At 40.1% G+C, this 19,623-nt stretch overlaps 1 protein-coding gene across 3 annotated transcripts; it reads right to left on the minus strand.

Annotated features, from left to right (window-relative positions):
* Positions 1-441: 441 nt before the first annotated feature.
* On the minus strand, positions 442-19,597 carry IWS1 (interacts with SUPT6H, CTD assembly factor 1). 3 transcript variants are annotated; one of them, XM_080605082.1, is made up of 15 exons: positions 19,423-19,597; positions 18,839-18,954; positions 12,076-12,712; positions 11,312-11,504; positions 11,015-11,072; positions 10,575-10,675; positions 9,669-9,819; positions 8,114-8,196; positions 7,700-7,829; positions 6,715-6,832; positions 5,874-5,985; positions 5,626-5,682; positions 5,331-5,442; positions 4,563-4,721; positions 442-2,927 (listed from the first exon to the last, which is right to left on the minus strand). In XM_080605082.1, exons 1-14 carry the CDS (start codon positions 19,454-19,456, stop codon positions 4,593-4,595), a joined length of 2,031 nt encoding a protein of 676 aa, XP_080461208.1. In that variant the 5' UTR covers positions 19,457-19,597; the 3' UTR covers positions 442-2,927; positions 4,563-4,592. The 3 variants fall into 3 exon arrangements, with proteins under 3 accessions (XP_080461208.1, XP_080461207.1, XP_080461209.1); XM_080605081.1 differs by lacking the exon at positions 4,563-4,721; XM_080605083.1 differs by lacking the exons at positions 4,563-4,721; positions 19,423-19,597 and adding an exon at positions 16,640-16,694 and having other exon boundaries at positions 18,839-18,923.
* Between the last annotated feature and the right edge of the window lie 26 nt (positions 19,598-19,623).

Here is a 19,623-nt window from a genome sequence, read left to right on the forward strand (position 1 = left end):
ATCTTGTATTACAAAGTGCACTGGATAAACTCTAGGAGAGAGAGCTCACCTGGCTGCAGCTAAACAAACAGAAGAATTACATGGTAGAGTTCTGAAAGAAAATTGTTACTTTAATGGGGTGAGAGGAAGAAGGAACTGCTGCAGCTGGTGAGGAAAGGTGTGCAGATGGGGTGTGTGCCTCACCCATCCAGCTCTGGGCAGAGTACTACAGAAGTGGAACCACAGAACATGGAGCTGCAGGAGCAGCAGATAAACAGAGCTGTCCATTTTCATACCTTTTTTCTAAGGGAAAAAAATTATTCTAAAGACTCCCTCACCCCCTACGCAGTGATGTTATTTAGCTCTCACAGTATGCATTGAAAACCAGCCCTTCAAACACAAAGAATGTGAACATGCTTGACTGGGGAGAGAAAAAGAAATCAAAAAAACAACCCACACATATAAACAACTTCCTTTTATGATAGAACATTTTAACTATGTGCACCTAGCCATTCCTCTAAGAGGCTATTTCTCCACATACCATTAGAAGCACCACACGCTTCAAACAAGTGCGCAATGACAAAGATGCAGATGGAACAAAATACCCGTGGGCCAGAGTAAGATCCCCCAACTAGTTACCTGCTTTGCGTACCTACGCTGCCAAACACAGAATCACTTTTCTCTGCTGCAATTAACAGATGGTCTTTGTGACCTATGTCCAAAGACATTTTGATTTGGGGACCTTTCTTGCAATTCACTATTAAGTTCTAATTAAAAAAAAAGATGTACATTACTAGGTCTCTTCTTCAGCTTTGTTCACAGCTTTATACAAGTCCATTATTCCCACTCTGTAATAAACAAACCCTTGTTGTTTGTCTGTCTTACAGAACATATGATATAGCACTATTGTGATTAATTTTGATGACAAGAAACTGCATATTGAGGCAACCCAAGACCACCAGGGTCTGTACTTCAAGAAAATGCTTAAGCTAAAACAGCCCACAACTCCCCCCCGACCCCGAGTGCAGTACCAGACTGCAGTACCAGAACTAAAAAAAAAAAAAAAGTCTGAAAAAAACAAAGTAAAAAGCTATCCTAATCCATAGGTCACCAGGACCAAATGAAACTTGGGCAGGAACAGATCCATACTGCACTTATTTTCACTTAGTTTGCACCTGCCAATATGGCAGTAAAGAATCCCATCATTCAATAAATTCTTAATTTAAAAAAAAAACAAACTTGGAACACTTATCATACTAAAACCAAAAAACACACACCTGAGATAAGTTACTGAGTCATACAAGTATAACTAAGAGCAGATGAAGTAATCTTACAACTGGAATTCCTTTAGCAGGCTTCAGCGCAGGCATTCTTCAGTTTGTGCTCAACGTTCATGTCCTAACATACAGCTTTACTTTAGCATCACAGCCCCCCCACTGTCAAATATTTCAAGTGCAAGCACCCACATTCTTGCATTCTCTCCACTAGCAGTTCCAGCAGACACTGGGGATGCTAAGTGCTTTTTATGTCATGCCACACCAAGATCCCTACCTCACAGAATTCACGTTAGTCTTCATAAGCCAACAGGCTGCGTTCCTCTGGAATAAAGGCAACGTTCTTACTGAAATGCCAGCTGCCAGTTCTCCACGCAGGAAGTCATCCTTTTCTTGTAGGCAAGCTCAGCAGACAAAAAGACTTTCAGAGGCAATGGTACAGAGCAGAGGTACACAGTTTTGCTCTGCAGCATCAGGGACAAATAGCAGCATTATCTACCTAATGCAGAGACAGGAGCCTTCTCCTTACCACTGATAAAATAAGCCTTTTGCAAAGTCCTTAGTAGGCTACAAACAACATGTTTGTTCCACCCAAACATTACAGCAGGACAAAAAAAGGTAAACGTCTTTCAACTGTACTAAATGAAGTCACGGCAGCATCAAAACCAGCAGTCAAGGCTCCATGCAGGCAGAGTCCTGAGCTGAGCACTCTGAGAAGTGCCCAGCAATCTGGCAGTCCTCCCCAGCGGTCTCAACACCCTTGACTCCAAAGTATGGCTTACTGTACACATACTCTATGCTCTGGTGCCTCACAGAAAAGCCCTCCAGCTGCAGTCAGTTGCTCTCCAGTAGCAGTCACTGTTGAAGGCTTTGCTGTTAGCACAAAGGATCAATACAAGTAGAATATTGTTGTCTTACTTACACCAACCATTTTAACTGGAGGCAGCTGGATTTTTTTGCAGTCAGCCTTCTGGTCTTCTCTTGAACTTTGCATCATGCATTCATGAAAAATGGAATCCTTCAAGCGGAAGATGATCAGTATTTCTGTTATCAATTCCAATATGCATCTCTCAAAAGACAGATACACTGACTTATATTAAAAATCACTGAACAAATAAGAAATGCAAAATGGTAAACAAAATTCATGATTATCAGCCTTTCTACATGTCAAGTACACTTTTTTTGGGGGAAATTTCAGATATCCACTGTCTTCTCAGGACTCCATGCGTACACTGTCTTGAGCAATTAATAGACAGCCCCCCCAAAAAAAAAACAGAAGATGTTTTATTGTCTAAAGTATTGCAATACAACAAATATGTGATCTGTACAAAGGACACAATAGAGCAAGTTTAAATACAATCAGGAGAAAGAAGTCCCCAAATTCACAGTCCTTGGACATCATCTTATACCAGAACCTGAACCAACAATTTAAAGATTCACTAAAAAAAAAAACCAACCAAGTTGTTAAAAAATTTAAAGGTCTCCCAAGAGTCTATGGGTGTATTGTCTTACAGCAGAGATCATGGGGTATTCAATGAAGGGTCACAATGGCATCTTATTGCCCTCAATGCTGATTTTCACTGCATGGGCCGATCTGCTTTTTTTCCTGATATCTGTGAATTTCCGCATCTGTTTGTCCAGTCGACTCACCCCTTTCTTAGAGGTCCCCTGGAACTTAAAAAATAAAACTAATAATTATCACTGAAAAAAAAAAAAAAGCAGATGTCCCAAAGGTTCAAGAAAGCGATGCATGCAAGGCTGGACCTGCAAGAAGGATCTGATGAGGTCACTGGTGTGGGGGCCAGGAGGCGTGAGGAGGGGGTGCACACATTCTCCCCCCAGCGGATAAATAATCCCCCCAATATAGGCATCACATATACAGAAGTGGTCACACACACATCACGGGGGAAAGCTTTCCCATTATGAGGATTAATAACCATGTTAGTTGTTCACACACTGGCTGAATATACAGTTTGGAATAGTTTCATATCTGTATCAGCTGGAGTTTAACGACAGAAACATACTTCACTACATACAAGCTTCCTGTGGGTGGAAGATTTTAGATATGGCTACACAGTAACTGAAGTGGGTTGACATATCAATTCCAAACTGCAATTTATTATAAAAGTCACTGATTAGTACTTAAAAAGCAAGAAATTATTGGAAAAGAAGGAGGTAAGGTTGGAAGCAAAAGAAATGCCTGAGAAAAGCTGACCATACACATTGCCACAAAGTTGCTCCATTTCATCTCTGTATTTTAATTGCAGCTGAGAAACTGAGATGACACAGCAGGCTTTTTTACAAAAATACAGTAATTCTGTAGAGAAACGCCGCTGAAGAGCAACAAGGACCTTCTGATCCCTTTTCTTTCTAGAAAAGAATTTCCCTCAACTAGACAACAGAAACAGCGATGGCAACTTCAAACCTTCTAAGTTTGGGAAAAAATGATATCCAGAATATACTACTTAATACCTGACAAAACCATCTATGAAGAGCTTGATCCCATCTCTGAGGTGGGGTTCCTGACCCTCATTTAAAATGAACTTTATTCATAAAACTATCCACTGAAGTTGTATCTAGGATTTCACTGATTTCCAAAAGATTTTTTTTTTTTAACAGAAATAATTATGAAGCTAGCCTTCTGTCACTGTTAGTTTGTGACACCTCTGCTCACAGAACTGAAACAAGACAAGATATTGCCCAAACAATTCTCATGCTGATGTTCGTGTTCATGATGATCAGGCAATGACTGATCTCCCTCCAGTCCCCATTCACAGCAGGGAATTCTGCCCTGTTCTCCTCCTGCTGTCAAACACCCCCGAACTCTCACATCAGTCAGTGACCTTGGAAAAGTAGGCATGAAAAGTACCTTGTTTTGCACCAGTAAAACAGGCACAGGTGTTAGTACACAGTGCCACGAAGTCCTACATTAAGAGCTAAGAATTCCTGTGTCAGGTCAGGCAAACCTGGAGAACCTAAATGAGAACAGGTTTCACAATGCTCAGTCTTGCTCATCTTGGTGTTGAGCACCCAAAACTACAGGTGCAAAGCTATTTCTGAGCACAGGTATTTTCACTTAATACCTGTCATTTGGACACCCTGAACCCACAGAGGCAGGTATCATAGCAGATGTTCTGTGCTACAACGTACGTTTTCCTGCACAAGTTACCATTTAGGTTTGGTACAGACTTCAGAGAGTACAAGGAGAGTTTTCCAAGTTTAAGTTAGGGTGTACACACTCCTTTCCTGTATGTGCAAACTGCCAACAGCTGAAGCACATGCACTGTTCACACCTCCCTTGAGGGATACCTCTCAAACTTCGGGAAGGCAGTGTCATGGCTACAGGGGCATCCTGTTGCCTTCAATGCTGAACTTGATGGCCCGATGCACTTTGCTGAGTCGTTTCTGTTCAGCAAACCGTCTCTTGTGTTTTTCCAAGCGACTAATACCTCTCTTAATAGTCCCGGGCTAGAAATAATACCTCAATTAATGCAAAGAAGGAAAGATAACAGCAGAAAAATCACAATAATTATTACTTCTTCCATTTACATGTGTTCTACCACATACACCAACCTTTAGATTAAAGTCATACAAGGTAGATAGAAGAACCAAATAAAACAAGGCAAAGGCCTCTACTGAAGCTTGCTAAAACTTTGAAGTTTTCACAAACTGGAAAATCATCTTAAGAACGAACATGATACAAAAAAAATGGAAGAAAGATAAAAATATTGGTGACATACTAATTAAACTGCTGCTTTATTTTAAAATGTTCTAAAATTAAGAGGCCTATAATCAGATTCTTACCCCTAAAGAAAAGCTCTAGAACAGACAGCATGAAAATCTCTTTCTGGTAAGAGAAGCAATGATACCTGAGTAGAAGAATTTGATGGGCTTAACATAGCCCATTTGATAGCAGAACTTGTTGTCTACTCAAATTAGAAGAGGCACATAAGAAGAACTGTTGTATTGTACAGTAACTACAGCAATAAGGCGACAGATTCCCAGGCTTATTCCTAGACAGCTGAGGTACAGAGTCACTAAAAGAGGCTACGCTATTCCCTGCACTGCAGCGCTTACCCTGGAGGACTCCATCTCCACGTTCCACTTTGGCCTGACCACGTAGTCCTTGTTGGAAGGCATTGGCACCCTCGCACGGGCACAGAAACCGGGGTCTCCAGGTCGAAGAGCCCTGCAGAAGAGAAATGTTGCTTTTAGACACAGAAATCTCACACAGAAGGAGCACTACAGATAGTGTTCTACCTCTGGAAACAGGGCACAACCACTGATTTTAAAAAACTCAAACTGCACATTTTTAGCACTATTAAAATATTTTTTTTTAGTCAAAACAGTAATATAAAAAAATCCAACCTACTTTTCCTCTCCTGTTAATACTTTCTCCAGATCCCTGCGGGGAGTCTGACCACCAGAGCTGCAAGAAAAATAAGATTTTACAGGCATACACACACAGAGAAAGATAGCAACTTTAAAAGACAAGTGCGGTAAAAGAAGAAAGAGATCAGAAATCATTATTCTTTTATTTCCCTTGTTACTTACACACAACTTTTCTTGTTGGAGTCTTAGAAAGAAAGCAAATTTGGTGTTTCTCTCTGGTATTCCTACCTGCTCAATCTTCTTCGCTGAGGCATCTGTTCCAGATCTCTCTGTTCCCTCTCTTCTCTTGTCATGCCTTTGTAGTTTGAGGTAAGGCCAAAGATGGGTCGAGACCATTCATCTAGTAAATAAATAGGTTAATAAGCACTGAGCATATCAAGTTCTCTATCTCTAAACCATTCTGATGACTAAACACAGCTTTCAATGTTCACTTATACTTCCCTTCAACCAAACAGATGATTTTTAAACTCTTAATATTTCAGGGAAATCCAACCTTGTGGACAGTAACAAACAGCTTTCATCCATAAAGTCTCTTGCTATTGCTTGCTTTTTTGGAATCTCTCTTAGCTCTAGAAATATTTAAGTGTCAGAAACTCCTGGATGCCACAGTAAGTGTTATTTTAGAAATAAGAAAAATACTTCCTGAAGAACAGAACAATTATGTAATTAGTTTGCAGTCATTCAGGATGGAATACACTACACATGACTACAGCTGTTTAAGTAGTAAATTTTTAGATGGTCATTTAAGACCTCTCCTCCATGGAATAAATGGAGCACCTTCCTCCTTTGGTAACAGGTAGATGAGGTCTTCAGAACTAGCCAAGAGAGAATTTGGGCAACATAAAAGCTATTATCTGGTTTTAGAGCATAACAGGAAAAACTGCATGCAGACATTAATGTAACAGTGTTCAATAAGAGCTCTGCAAACAAAGCTATCACAGATTAACGAGATTCCTACATTGCAGAGTTAGTTCTAGTACAGACAATAACAACATGCAACAGAAAGACTGATGCAGAAATTAAATTACCAGTGAAATCTAACTGAAGGAAGACAAAAAGGTTTACATACTGATTAGCTTCCCTGCCATATCTTTGTTAGGTCTCGATTCTTTGGGGTGTTTGTAAAGGTACATCACAGCTCTTCCAATGCCACTGTGCTTCAGAGTCTCTTGGCTCACGCTGGGCAGCTATAAGACAAAGGAAAAGTCAGGAAAAAAAAGCAAGAAATGATGTCTGAACTTTAATGGTATCACTGAACTTTGCAAAAACCAAAACCTATCTTCACAATAATCTTGGAAAAAAAAAATATGTGTTTGCACTTTTCCACTAGGAATCAGTTAAAGGTTCAAGTATTGAACACCCAAACATAAAAAATCTTCTAAGCATTTATCTTACAAGGATAAAAGTTTACATGGCAAAAGCCACGTATTCAAGTATAACCTGAATCAGTCAGAATTTGTGCAAATTCTTATGCAACAACAAATTTCTAAAGCTTCAGTCAATAGAGCCAAGCAGTCGTGCTGCAAGAGAAATTTAACTTCTGCTTTGCTATCAAGACTATACCACGCTAATTTTACAAACGCAGCAAAGGCTACTTAAAGTGAACAATCACAATATATCAGCCACAGAGAATGAGGGAAGGTAAGTCACTAAGCCATTTAGATTCATCCAGAATCTAGAAAAGCCATAGCAGGTACCTCCCTGATAGAGGATAGGGAACTTCACACGTATGGTTCACGTGAGACAGAAACATCTCCTGGCCTACTGCCAGCAGAGCTATTTGCTTTATTGTGAACACAAGCAAAAGTTTTGTAACAATTACGTGTCCGAAATTCCCTAGTCAAATTTTGCTCAGATAGACGGCATATCTACAACATAAGGAATACTCATTAAAAGTGATGTGAAGTTTAAACCAAACGTATGTAACTTGCTGTTTGCTTCCTCCTGCATTTCACTGCATGCACCATCAGTAGTTATCACCACACATCTCCATAAAGCATGACCATAAAAACCTGAAGCTACCAATCAAATACAGTTAGAAGTCAGTTTCAAACCTCTTGCAGGATTTTCAGAAGCTCCTCTCTTATCTTCAGTGCTGGCAGACTTCGGTCTGGAAGAGGAGAGAGCCATTCTTTGATGGCAGACATTACACCACTATCGATGAAAGTTTCTTTGAGGTCTTGCCTAGAAAGTTTAATGTATAGATAAGCCACGACATCATATAGTAATACATCTAGATCTTAAGATGCAATGGTCCTTGAAACACAACAGTATGTTTGAGTTTGTTAATTTAACAGGTAAAATTAGGGATCGTTTTTCATTTTTTTGAGGTCACCTCGCTCCAGCATTGACCTGGTATTAAGAAAAGCGTTTCACTGCATACTCAATACAACTGTAATGTCACCCTATGAAATCTACCACGTTCCCAATATTCCCAAAGATGATAATCATCTGGAAGAATGACTCACTTTTTAAGATGCATAACTACAGTCGGTAGCAAAGTTAATTTCTTTAGTGCGGGTTTCTTTTGTGTATTCAGCTGTCGATCCTCCTGTAGAGAGTTGAAAAATTGCAAGTCAATCAAAAGAAGAAATCAGCAACTCCCATCCCCTGCAGTATTTACAGGAAAAAGGTCAGTAGTAAGTTACTGGAGAATTCACCTTTAGCAGGACCACACTAACTTTACAACCTGGCTCTATCTTCCTACAGTTCCAAAATACATTTTATACAATAGTTTCTCTTCAAAAAAAGAAATCCCCACCTTAATCAACATTTTCCTGGAAAGAATGACTTGTGTTTCTACTTCACAATTTACATTTATTGCAATAAACTGGAATTCTGCAGGGTCCTCCATGCTAGCTATGTGTAGCTATCCTAGAAACGCTCATAGCAAATCTCACCCAAACTACAACAAGTAACTAGCCATAACAGTAACAAGTGAAAATACATGCATTCACTTCACCTAAGAACGTAACTGTAAAACCTGGTGGTTTAGAGGGACGCATGGTGGAATTAACATTAAAGCATGCAAACGTGCATGAAGTGCTAGAACAAAAGCCGTCTCAGTTTCAAAATGATGTGACAATCACCCAAGTCCATTATCTCACTATCTATTCAAAATGTGGGATTAAATATCAGAGAGACCCACTACAATCAACAGATTTGTCTCCTGCTGTGTTTGTACCTTTCCAGGTGCTTAACTCACTGAAGGCTCTTTCTACACAATGTTTTTTTTAATTGTGAGAGAGGAGATTCTTTTAATGCCCTTCTGCTCCAGAATAGCTTTATAGGCACATGCTAAACAACTAAAGATACCACAGCACCGGAGCTCAGCTCTTCCTCTCTCCAGTATTCCAAACTTCATTGCTTCATTTAAAACATTTGACCACCATCTTGCTGATGACCAAGAAAACCACAGTTGTCTCCCAGATCACTATCTTACTCTGCCCTCCTTCCCCAAACACATTAAGAAAGATTCCTCTTTCTAAAATTGCCCCCCAATTGCTTTTAATGAGTTTCACCATGTTGTTAAATTGACTGCTACTCCAAAAATAGTACAGCAATAACAAAAGGCAAGACGCTGGTAATTAAACACAACTCCTTGAAAGAGTCTGCCAAGGGATAATTCTATTTTTCTACAATCATCTACCACGTTATTGTCATTCAAGCCCTTCAGAAAAGGTTTCTTCTCAGGAACAAACAATTAAGTACTGTATATACTACTAATTGCAGAGTGAAATCAAACCACAGTCCCTATCTCAGTATTTGATATATGCACATTTTATATAACATGTATTCATCCCTTTTTATAGGGCAGTTGATCTCAGCTGATCAGTTTACCAAGTTAACTAAATATCATCTTTAAAACAAATCAGTAATTCAGACTAGCAAAATGACATTAAACAGTTGTTTAGATACTGGAAGCTTTCAGTAGCGTACAGATTACTACTTCTGAGTACCAGACACCTCTATTTTACTGACTGCACAGGGGAAATTGTTGTCTTTGGAACCTAGAGAACTCACCTCTGCAGCTTCATTCATCTTCACAATCATAGCACTGACCACATCATCTGCATCACTAATAAAAGTTCCACCATCACGGTTTCGTCTACGCTTGCCACTCATACTCTTCTTTCGTTGCAGCATCATGTCAAAATCTGACATGAAGTCCATACTGAAATGCAAGAAGAAAGTTTGCTGATGGCCAGAAGAGGGTTGATCTCACCATCTTTGTAGAAAATATTTTGTATTTTTCTAACAACCTTCCCAAAAATCTCCAAGAACTCTACAAGCATTGTGTCTCAATGCCCCCTAAGATAATTAGATCTCCTCACTATGCTAACTGGGAAACTAGCAAAGGGCTTCAGCAGCTCTGAGATGCCCTCAGAAGTCTGTAAAAGACCTTATTGAAACGCCTAAGGAGATGCACACATTCAGGGTTGAAAATGTGCTAAAGTTGTCACTGAAGCTAACAAAGATTTAGCGTTCCTGTACCTGCAATACATTCCTCTAACTCTACTGGATCAGACAGGAAGGAAAGAGGAGAGAAGCTGGGGTCAAGCCTTGCCACACCTTATCCCCTACACCAGCAGAGAAACAAAACTGTGACTCCAGTGCTCCTTTGCATGGCCCGACGCTAGGAGCAGGGTTAGATGTTTGTTTGATTAGACGTTTGTTTCATTCAGGTTTTGATATGACCTACAAAATACTCTTCTCTGGAGCAGGAGCAGCAGCATAGGCAGTCTGCTATAGATTGCCAAGTGACTGAACTGTACAAGCAGAGAAATTCATGGTCTATAAAAACATGCTTTCTGTAGACACACAGCCCCTTCCTTGCCTTTCATGAAGTCTACCCAGGTTTTGGATGAACCTTTTTGCTCACATATTGCATTTGCTATTAACAAAGGAGTATGTAACATATTGACTTACTGCTTCCCTCGTTTGATGTTATCATCAGAGTCTGACTCGTCTGCTGTCTCCTTCATCTCTGCATCACCCTTCTCTTCTTCCAAGTCTTCCTGGTTAAAGCCCTGATGGTAAAGGCAGCGCAAGTCAGTGCAGGGATTAAGACCAAGCATCTATGCAGGTGCCTGACTCTTATACTCTAAATCCTCTTCAGATTTACCTGAACGAGGAACAAAGGATTCCTAATTTCACCTATGACTGTCACACCAATGGCTCTCCCAGTAGTAGAGTTGTGAAGGTTATTTAACTCAGTCTACCTCAATGAGTCCAGCAGATAAAAATCTTCCATCCAAAAACAGTACATCCTTGAACATGAACGCAAACCCCAACAGACATTCTGGCAATAGCTTCCCATGAAGATTCGATCTGGCAACCGAATAAGAAATATCCCCAATAGCACTTACGGTAAATTCCTCTTCTTCCTCATCACCAGATTCTCCAAATATATCTGCAATCAGGTTCCTGTGAAGGTAATAGTAACACTTATCTATTTATACTGCAGTAGTGAGAACTGCATTTCCTGAGAAATTTCTAATATGGCTGAGTGGAGATCCACCTTCCATTCTGCCACAATGCCCTTCCTCTTCGCACTACCAATAAAAGCAGACATTCGTTCTCTGGTTGGTTTTCCTCTTTTCCCATCCATGATCAGCATCACTACCTGCAGCCCTGAAGGAATTCATATTCCCAGAAGCACTTACTCTTGTTCATTTCCAGATTCACTGTCACTGCCAAACAGATCTTTCTCTTCTTTTTTCTTCCCAGCATTCTCTTTTCTTTCTTCCTCTTCTTCACTATCCGATACCATATTTTTCTTCCTTTTATCAGATTTCTCTGAGGCAGCATCGCTATCTGATTCTTCAACATCGGAAAGGATTCGTACTTTTTTTGCAGCTGCCAACAGAAAGAAGCATTACTGCCTGCCCAAACACAACTGCCATTTTAAAAAATCATGTCCATTCTAAAATCTGTTTTAATCAGTCGGTAACTAACTACATACAGTACACCATCCATACAAACTTGTAATTTCAGAACTTACTCTAGTAAGAACTTTTTTTTTTCAGAACTTACCCTAGTATATCTTAGAAAATATAGAGAAAAAACAGCAAAGTAAAGAAGTTAAGTACACTGGAAATACTCAACATGAAAACAGATGCCAGTGTAAAGCAATGTTATTGCAGAATATATATATATTTTTTACTCACGTTAAACCTACCTATTACTCCAAAACATTAGATATGTATTCATATAGAAATTAGATATGTATTAGATATTAGATACATTAGATATGTATTCACATAGAAATGCAGTTAGAACAATACCTTCTCCAAAAGCAGTTGTACTTTAAAAGCAAAACCATGTTTCATATTTATCTTAGATGCTTTCTTCACATAAAAATAAGGAATTAACTATAACGTTACTACTTGTCACATCACATTTTTATTTTCATCCTAAAGTTGCTTACGTGCTTTCTCAGTGTCATCCTCGCTGTCAGACAGGATAGCTGTTTTCCTCTTCACAGTCTTCTCCTCCTCTTTCTCATCTTCATCGCTGTCTGAGATTTTTCGTCTCTTAGGACCTTCCTCTTCGCTGTCAGAGCCCCGAAATCCTTCCCTCGCATGTTCGTTATCTGAATGATGAGAGTCATTCTGCACCTCCTCCTTCCTGTCCTCCCCATCACTGTCATCAGACTCTATTTCTTGTTTGTGTCTGGAAGCAGACTCACTCTCCGAGTCGCTGGCCGGCTGCTTGCGGACCTCCTCGCTCTCCGAGTCGCTGGCCGGCTGCTTCTGTGTTTCCTCATTTTCAAAATCACTACTGTGATCCCTGTGAGGTTCTCCATTTTCAGAGTCACTCGCTTGATGATTTAAGGCATCTTCATTTTCAGAGTCACTTAAATGCTGATTTGGACGGTCCTCAGCATCAGAATCACTGTCTTTCCCTCCACGATCTGCTTCATTGTCTGAATCACTTACATTGTGATTTGGAGGCTCCTCATTATCTGAGTCACTGTCTTTTTGCCTCGGTACATCTTCATTTTCAGAGTCTGTCATATGAGGCTCTCCCGTTTGCCCATCCTCTTCTCCATCACTGTGTTCATTCTGAAAAAAGAAAAGTAATTTTAGGCAAGTAAGCAAAAATCTATATAAAAAAGATTAAAAAAAGAAAACAATAAGTGTTTTGAGTTTTTGCTTGTCCTTCCTCCCACGTGATTGCCCAAGGTACTGCAGACTGAAATACTTTTTTTTATATATATGAAATGTATACAGAAATTAGACAATTTGAGTCAAAGGACTCGCTATCATATACTACAGATCAAGAAAAATATTAAGAGATCAACAGAACACCATCCATCCTGCTACTCAATTCTATTTTAGAAACAGAATCAAAAAAAAAAAACAACATCTCAAGTGAAGAGGCCCAAGAAGGGTCCAGTCCTTCAAGTGTAAATACTTAATTACTTCATTTTAAAAAGTCGGGCCTTCAAAATGGTTTAGTCCAAATCCCACAGAATAAGGCAAGTAAACAGCCTCCCACACTGGTCATTTCTGAAGATCTCAAATACATATTTTCATACGAAATACATTTTACTGAAATTGCATGCATTACTTTCAGAGTGAAGCTCAAGAGAGCTTGCACCCTCTCCTTACTTAACAATACGCCAAGACCAAAGGCCTATAAAAAACAGGAGTAAAGTTTTAGTCGGACCATTAAGAGTATTATTAAGAAGCTTTGTGTTTCAGTGGTAAAAACCTAAGAACAGGTTCAACGGTTCTCTCCCTTAAGCTCACAGCTCCCATGCCTACACGGATACCCGAGATAACCTGTGTGTATAAACACACCAACCTTCTGAAAACTAGTGAAACACAATCCTTTGTCTTCTACACAGTAACAACAGAGCCAAACATTCCATTTATGGAAAAATCTTCAACAAGCCACCTGTCCCTATCCTGACTGACGACAGAATGCAGTTTTATCTTTCCTAAAAGATCTAAGTTCCACTTGGAAAAAAAATGCATTTGCCTAAGAAAAAAAAATTGGACTCTCTTGAACTCTCATGCCTTAATTCAGCATGCCTACAGCAGTCGCTGTCACAATAATCCCGTTTTCAACTGAAAAGAACACTGAGAAGAACCTCTTTCCTAAATACTTCTCAGAGAAGCTTTTTTCAGGGGTGATTCTGTCTTCTCAGCTGTGGACTCTATTCACTAGCACCTTTGCAAACTGTTTATTGTCCTACGAGATAGTTTAAGACCTACATGTCCTAGAGCTTCCAAGTCTCTTTTGTTAGCAATCTCTTCTCCTTGAAAGGACAGACTTTCTCTTTTTATTTTCTATGGTCATTCCACCCCCACGTTCAGAGCCACACACAACAATGCAGGTGTACCTATCCTACAGGTATGACAAGCAATATTATTAATCTTTATTACATATGAATAAGAAGGAATTTTTAAATAATACAAATAATAGCTTTTAGGAATTACTCCTTCCAGAATTATATTAACTGATAAATAACATCACTTTTTAAGATTCTGGATCTTATGCATTTATTCCCTTGGCTACTACTTGACAAAGTGACAACTTCTAAGTAACTGCAACGTTACTAACAGAAGATTACCACACACTGGAACAAAATCAGGACTACATAGTTTTAAAACACACTTCAAATACCACTTCACTGCTTCCATGTTACCTAACGCTAGCTATAGAACAGCAGCTGTAATAACTCAAGTACTTTTCGGTCTCCTGCTTGTACATGACCCTACAGTGATGTCAGCCTTCTGAACCATGCTGGTGGCACCATTCGGTATTTCTCATTTCTCCTTACAGAGAGGAAACACAGTTCAGTTAGAAATCTGAAATTGGAATTTTAAAGAATTAAATAGGAAGAAGTTACAGAATTGAGAGTGCACAACTGAGGAACACCATACAACCAAACTGCTCCCTGTTTCTCATAGGATTTTATTTTGTGCTCTTCATCAAAATATTAATGACTGCCCTCTCCTACCCAATATCTCCCAACAACAAACTAAGGGCATGCATTTGTGATGTATTTTCTCTTACAGTATTAGCGAAGAAGAAACAAAAAGCTACAGCTGCAAAGGGAAGAGGAAATGCAGATTTTACAACGTTACAGATTGGATCACTGAGAGGTGAAGAAACGCAGAGGTCTATACTTAAGTTGACGTTTATTAAAATACAAGTTCTTCAACCCTTATTTCTGTGCCATTTAATGTTTGGTGGTTTTATCTGATTTTTCCTGATTTCAGATGGCTGATACTGAGTAGGTACTGATAACTATATCAGCAGCAATAAAGGATTTTGCTAAACAAAACCAAAGAAATCAATAGAAATATTTCTGTTTAAGCTGTTAGGTTTACTATCTACCAGACTAGAAAGTATTCAGTAAAAAAGTAAACAAAATTAAAAAAACAACTTGAATCTATAACGATTCTTAGCCACTCAACATTTCTAAGGCTGAAAGCATAGCTGCAGGTTACGTATGCACCTATTCAGAATATACTGCTAAACTACAAAGAACTTCCTATGCAAAATACTTGGTAAGAAATCATTCCAATTATATAGCAGTATTACTAAAGTACTTTACAACATACTGAACCTCTAACCTGTTATGCAAACTGACAGTCACTCTTCAGAAGGAAGCTATCTGGGGAGGGGAAGCATCCACGCATCCTAATTAGCTCACACCACAATCATACGGTGTTTTGCACCACAGAATCACGATGGTAATTACAGCTTCTCAACTCCACTGAGATACCATCACCTACAGTAGAACCACTTAGGAGAGAACTCAGGAAAAAGCAGGTAACAGAGGTGTCCCTGCACAGGTTGGACAGACAGATACCATCTACTCTAGTCCTGAACCTGTAAAGCACAACCCGAGCTAACGCAAAAGCACACAGTTGGACGAGCCAAGACAGCCAGCCCTGTAGTGGGACGACACGTGCTACCTCGGACACAGCACTACATCAACACAACTGAGCAGCTTCTAAAGCAGAGCGGAGACACACCTGACTCGCTCAGAACCCAGGCAAAACAAACAGGCCCTGTCCACAGCCATTTGTTGGTGCAAGGTCTTCTGAATAAATTAATGCATCTGTGAATGTTTTGGAATGTATTTCATGTAAGTAAGTGCAACTTCACAATGAGATGACTAAACTCTGCAGGACAGTCCGCCTGCGTCTCTCCCCTACCTCCCCTCCCCGCTTTTCTTTTAAACTAATTTGTCTCTAAAAAGGTGTGTTCAAAGAAATCAATTACGTAATTTTGGAGTTTTCTATTTGTATTTTTCCAATTACTTAATTAGAAGTTTAGACATCCTCAAAAACAAGTAGGTCTCAGGTAATTGCTACCACATTTTTCTCTAATTCCTTTGCTTTCTTTTCTTCCTCCTCTTTATCTATAAACTTCTTAATTGAGATGTCCTTAATTTTTTTAACTGAAAGAATTCTATAACATGAGGCTTTAGTACAGTATAAAGTAAGGAATACATAAAAATCAAATTTACAGTGTTATCCTTCCATATAAAAGCTTCAGTCAGCAAGTAGTTTATTGGATCAACATGCAGCCACTTTTAAGATGTACTATTGGGGTAGTTTAATAAGTTCAACAGAATTGACCCATCCACTACAGTCTTATGAATGACATGTGTTAAACTAAGGTATACATAACCTTCACAGGCAGATCAGGAAGCTTCTGTTTTCAGAAATGTAAGATATTTGTGTGTTTCTTAACAGTCACAGTCAAACCATAACTTAAATCAAGAAGACAGCAGCAACTTGGTTACAGTGTAAGATCTAAGCCATTAAAGATTTCCGTATGAGCCTGACTCGTACAAACACTGTAAATGTGATTTAATATTCATTACTGTACTAAAACTATGTGTTATCTAATTCTATTTGTCTGAAACAGAATCAGTAAGGACATCAAGGAGAACATTTATAGATAAAGTGGGACTGGGGGAAGGAAAGCCAGAAAAGAATTGTGGAAAAGAAAAACCCACATACCTGAGACCTACATAAGTAATTCCTCAGGATTCCCCTTTTCTTTAAAGTTAAGAACCTGAAAAAAAAGTTGGAAAGTTTAAAACTTCAGTTCTTTACATTTGTGTTCTAAATTAGAGACGAAATAGTAATTAAATAGACTTAACTGATTGGGCTGTCTCAAAGGTATTATTACCTTTGAGTGTCATTCCTCCCACATATTCCTAAAGATGAAGGAAATAAGAGGATGAGAAAATTTAAGATAAATGATAAGTTACTGAAAGCTACTCTCCTTTCACAGGCAGCAGCTCCACATTATCAGTTGAGTTGCACTTTGAACTTGATGTACGGAAAACATCAATTTACTAGGAACGTAAAAGTTCGTAACAAAAGAAAGTACTTAAAACTTTGCGTCTGATAGTGAACGTGAACCTTCAAGCCTTAGCACTTGATTCGATTTGGTTAAAATCTTAAAAATCCTTCTTTTTTTGTTTGTGTTTTTTAAATGTACTTTCTGTATTATTTTATCTACAGAGGAAGATTCAACAGCCATCGCAGAACAAAGCCCTTACCATAGTGGAGGTACATGAAGAGGATCCGTAAGCAATGATAACAGGTCCTAGTATTTTTGATTATTTAAACTGGAAAAAGTCATGCCAGAGATGTAAATAATAGTTGACTCTGTTCTTTAGGCCAGATTTCCAATTACTTGACCACAGTAAGCAAAATTTAAAACCAAAGGAGTACAGAAGAGTAAGAACAACTGACCAAGTTTTCATAAACTGAAGAAAAAGCTTAACATAACTGTAGCAGCAACATGACTCTCCATGCTCTCATCAGAATTTCCTTCCACTAAAACAGAAGCACTTAATCCTTACCAAAGACAGTTATTTCTGTCACACACAAAACCATACGTTTTCCCCCACTGAAATCCTGGTTATGACAACAGCGAATGCTGCCTGACAACAACTCAATTTCTTCCACTGTAAATAAGTACCAACAGCTTAAAAAAATCCAAATCTGCTTTACACTCAAATTCAACTAAGTGCGAAGAACTTCCCTTTTATACTCTTTAAAAACACATTCATTTACTTTCTAACTCTGATGAAACTACAAATTCAGTAAAGAAAAAAGAAAAAGGATTGCAAGTTATACCACAACAGAGGTGAGGTAGAGGATGGTTAGACCAGATGATCTTGGAGGTATTTTTCAACCTTTATGATTCTATGTTAGATTGTATCACGAATTTTAAGCGAATTTTAAAGTGGACAACCACTGAAAACCCATTCAGAGTCAACCCTGATTTTTATACAACATGCAACAGAACTCGCAAGACAGAGTATAATGTCTTTGATTTCAATTTTGAAGAGCATCACAAAGCTTTCCGTAACAGAACTTTGCTGACAGAAGACAGGATTTCAAAGCCAAAATTATTCCTTCCTAGAAGGCCCTACAAAGACCTGATATAATTCTATCTCAAGACAAAAAAATCCTTAAAATTACTGTTAACCCCAGAATTGTCCTAGACACAGAACCTTCATTTTTTATCAGAATCTCTTTCCAACTACGGTAATCAAACCACAAGTTAAGTGTCTCCCCTCCAAACACAACCCCAGATCAAACACCACCACCCTTTTCATAGGGTAGGATTCTCAAAAAAAAAGCCTTTGTCAGAGGAAAGACAAATGCCATTTAGCAACCTGGCTTTCCACATAGAGACCTACTCCTTTGTGAATGACAAAGTAAAAAATATAGGACAAAAGTGTCTTCAGCGGTAACTCTCACATCCAAAAAGAAAGATTAAACACAAAAAAGCATTTATTCTTTGGTAATGAAACGTATGCTCCATAATGCATGGTTTTACATTGCCTTGCAGATTTTAAAGCAAAGTTCCGAATTCCTCAAAATCCGTTGCTTACAGTTTCACACCCAAGAAATTTATCTTTTTGCAATCAAATACAGCAATATTACACTTTTTTTTTTTTTAGTACTAAACAGGGAATGCTATTATAACAATTTAGGACTGAAATAAAGAGATACTAGCCTGCTTCTTGGTCAGGAGATTATGTGACACAACCCTTTCGGGAAGTAAAGTTTTGCCAGACAGAACGCTTAAGAACAACTCAATAAATTTAAAAGTCTCAGTTAAAAGAGTGATATGTCTCTAAATTGAACATCAGTTTATGAGAGAGCATCCTTATCTAGACAAAGTTCCCACGGTACCTCCGAGTGGTGCCCTACACTTCCGTTCTCAGATCCAGAATGCTGCTCATTTCCTTCATCTTCAACATCAGATCCTGAATCTCTCTCGTCTTGCACCGGAGTAGCTCCACCATCATCTACTCCAAATGGAAATAAATAAATAAATAAATAAATAAGTGAAACTCGGTGACGTCTCGCAGCGCTCAGAAGCGCCCTGACAGCCGCGATGGATGACCGGGAAGCCGGCTAACTATGAGCAGCGCGGCGGGCCGGCGGTGAGCCCCTGGGAAGGACGGCCGGGAGCAGAACCAAGCGCCCCGCGGAGCCCCAGAACGGGAGGACCCCGCAGAGCCCTCACGGCACGGCCGCAGCGGCTCCACATGCCCTCGGGGTCCCGAGAACGCCCTGCGGGCCGGCCCCGGCCCCAGCCCCGTCCCGTCCCAGCCCGGCGGGGCCCGGCCGCGGCCGCTGACGGGCGCCGAGCGGAGGCGGCCCGGGGCAGGGCGCGGGGCAGGGCGCGGGGCAGGGTGCGGGGCAGGGCCTGGGCGCTCCCCGCGGCCGCTGAGGCCCCGCCTGCCCGCCCTCCCGGGGCCCGGCGCCGCTACCTGACTGCTCCCCGCCGTAGTACTCGCTCTCCATGGCGGGCTCCCGCCTCGGCCCTCGGGGCTGGCGGCGGGGCACAGCCCCCGGGGCGCCGCTCACCGACCTGCGCCTCCGCCGCCCGGCTCGCCCGGCCCAAGATGGCGCCTCCCCTCCGAACGGCCGGCGGCCGGGACTGCGCGTGCGCCAGCGGCGCCCGCCCCCTT

This window comes from Anser brachyrhynchus (genome assembly GCF_964034855.1).
Source record: "Anser brachyrhynchus genome assembly, chromosome: 9".
Classification (NCBI taxonomy): domain Eukaryota; kingdom Metazoa; phylum Chordata; class Aves; order Anseriformes; family Anatidae; genus Anser; species Anser brachyrhynchus.

Excerpts from the sequence above, each read along its gene's own strand:
- IWS1 (XM_080605081.1), bottom strand. The coding sequence starts at position 19,456 with ATGGAGAGCGAGTACTACGGCGGGGAGCAGTCAG. Across the intron at positions 18,955-19,422 it reads CTACGGCGGGGAGCAGTCAG|ATGATGGTGGAGCTACTCCG; the intron begins GTAGCGGCGCCG and ends CATTTGGAGTAG. Across the intron at positions 2,928-5,330 it reads TGGAGATGGAGTCCTCCAGG|TTCCAGGGGACCTCTAAGAA; the intron begins GTAAGCGCTGCA and ends TTATTTTTTAAG.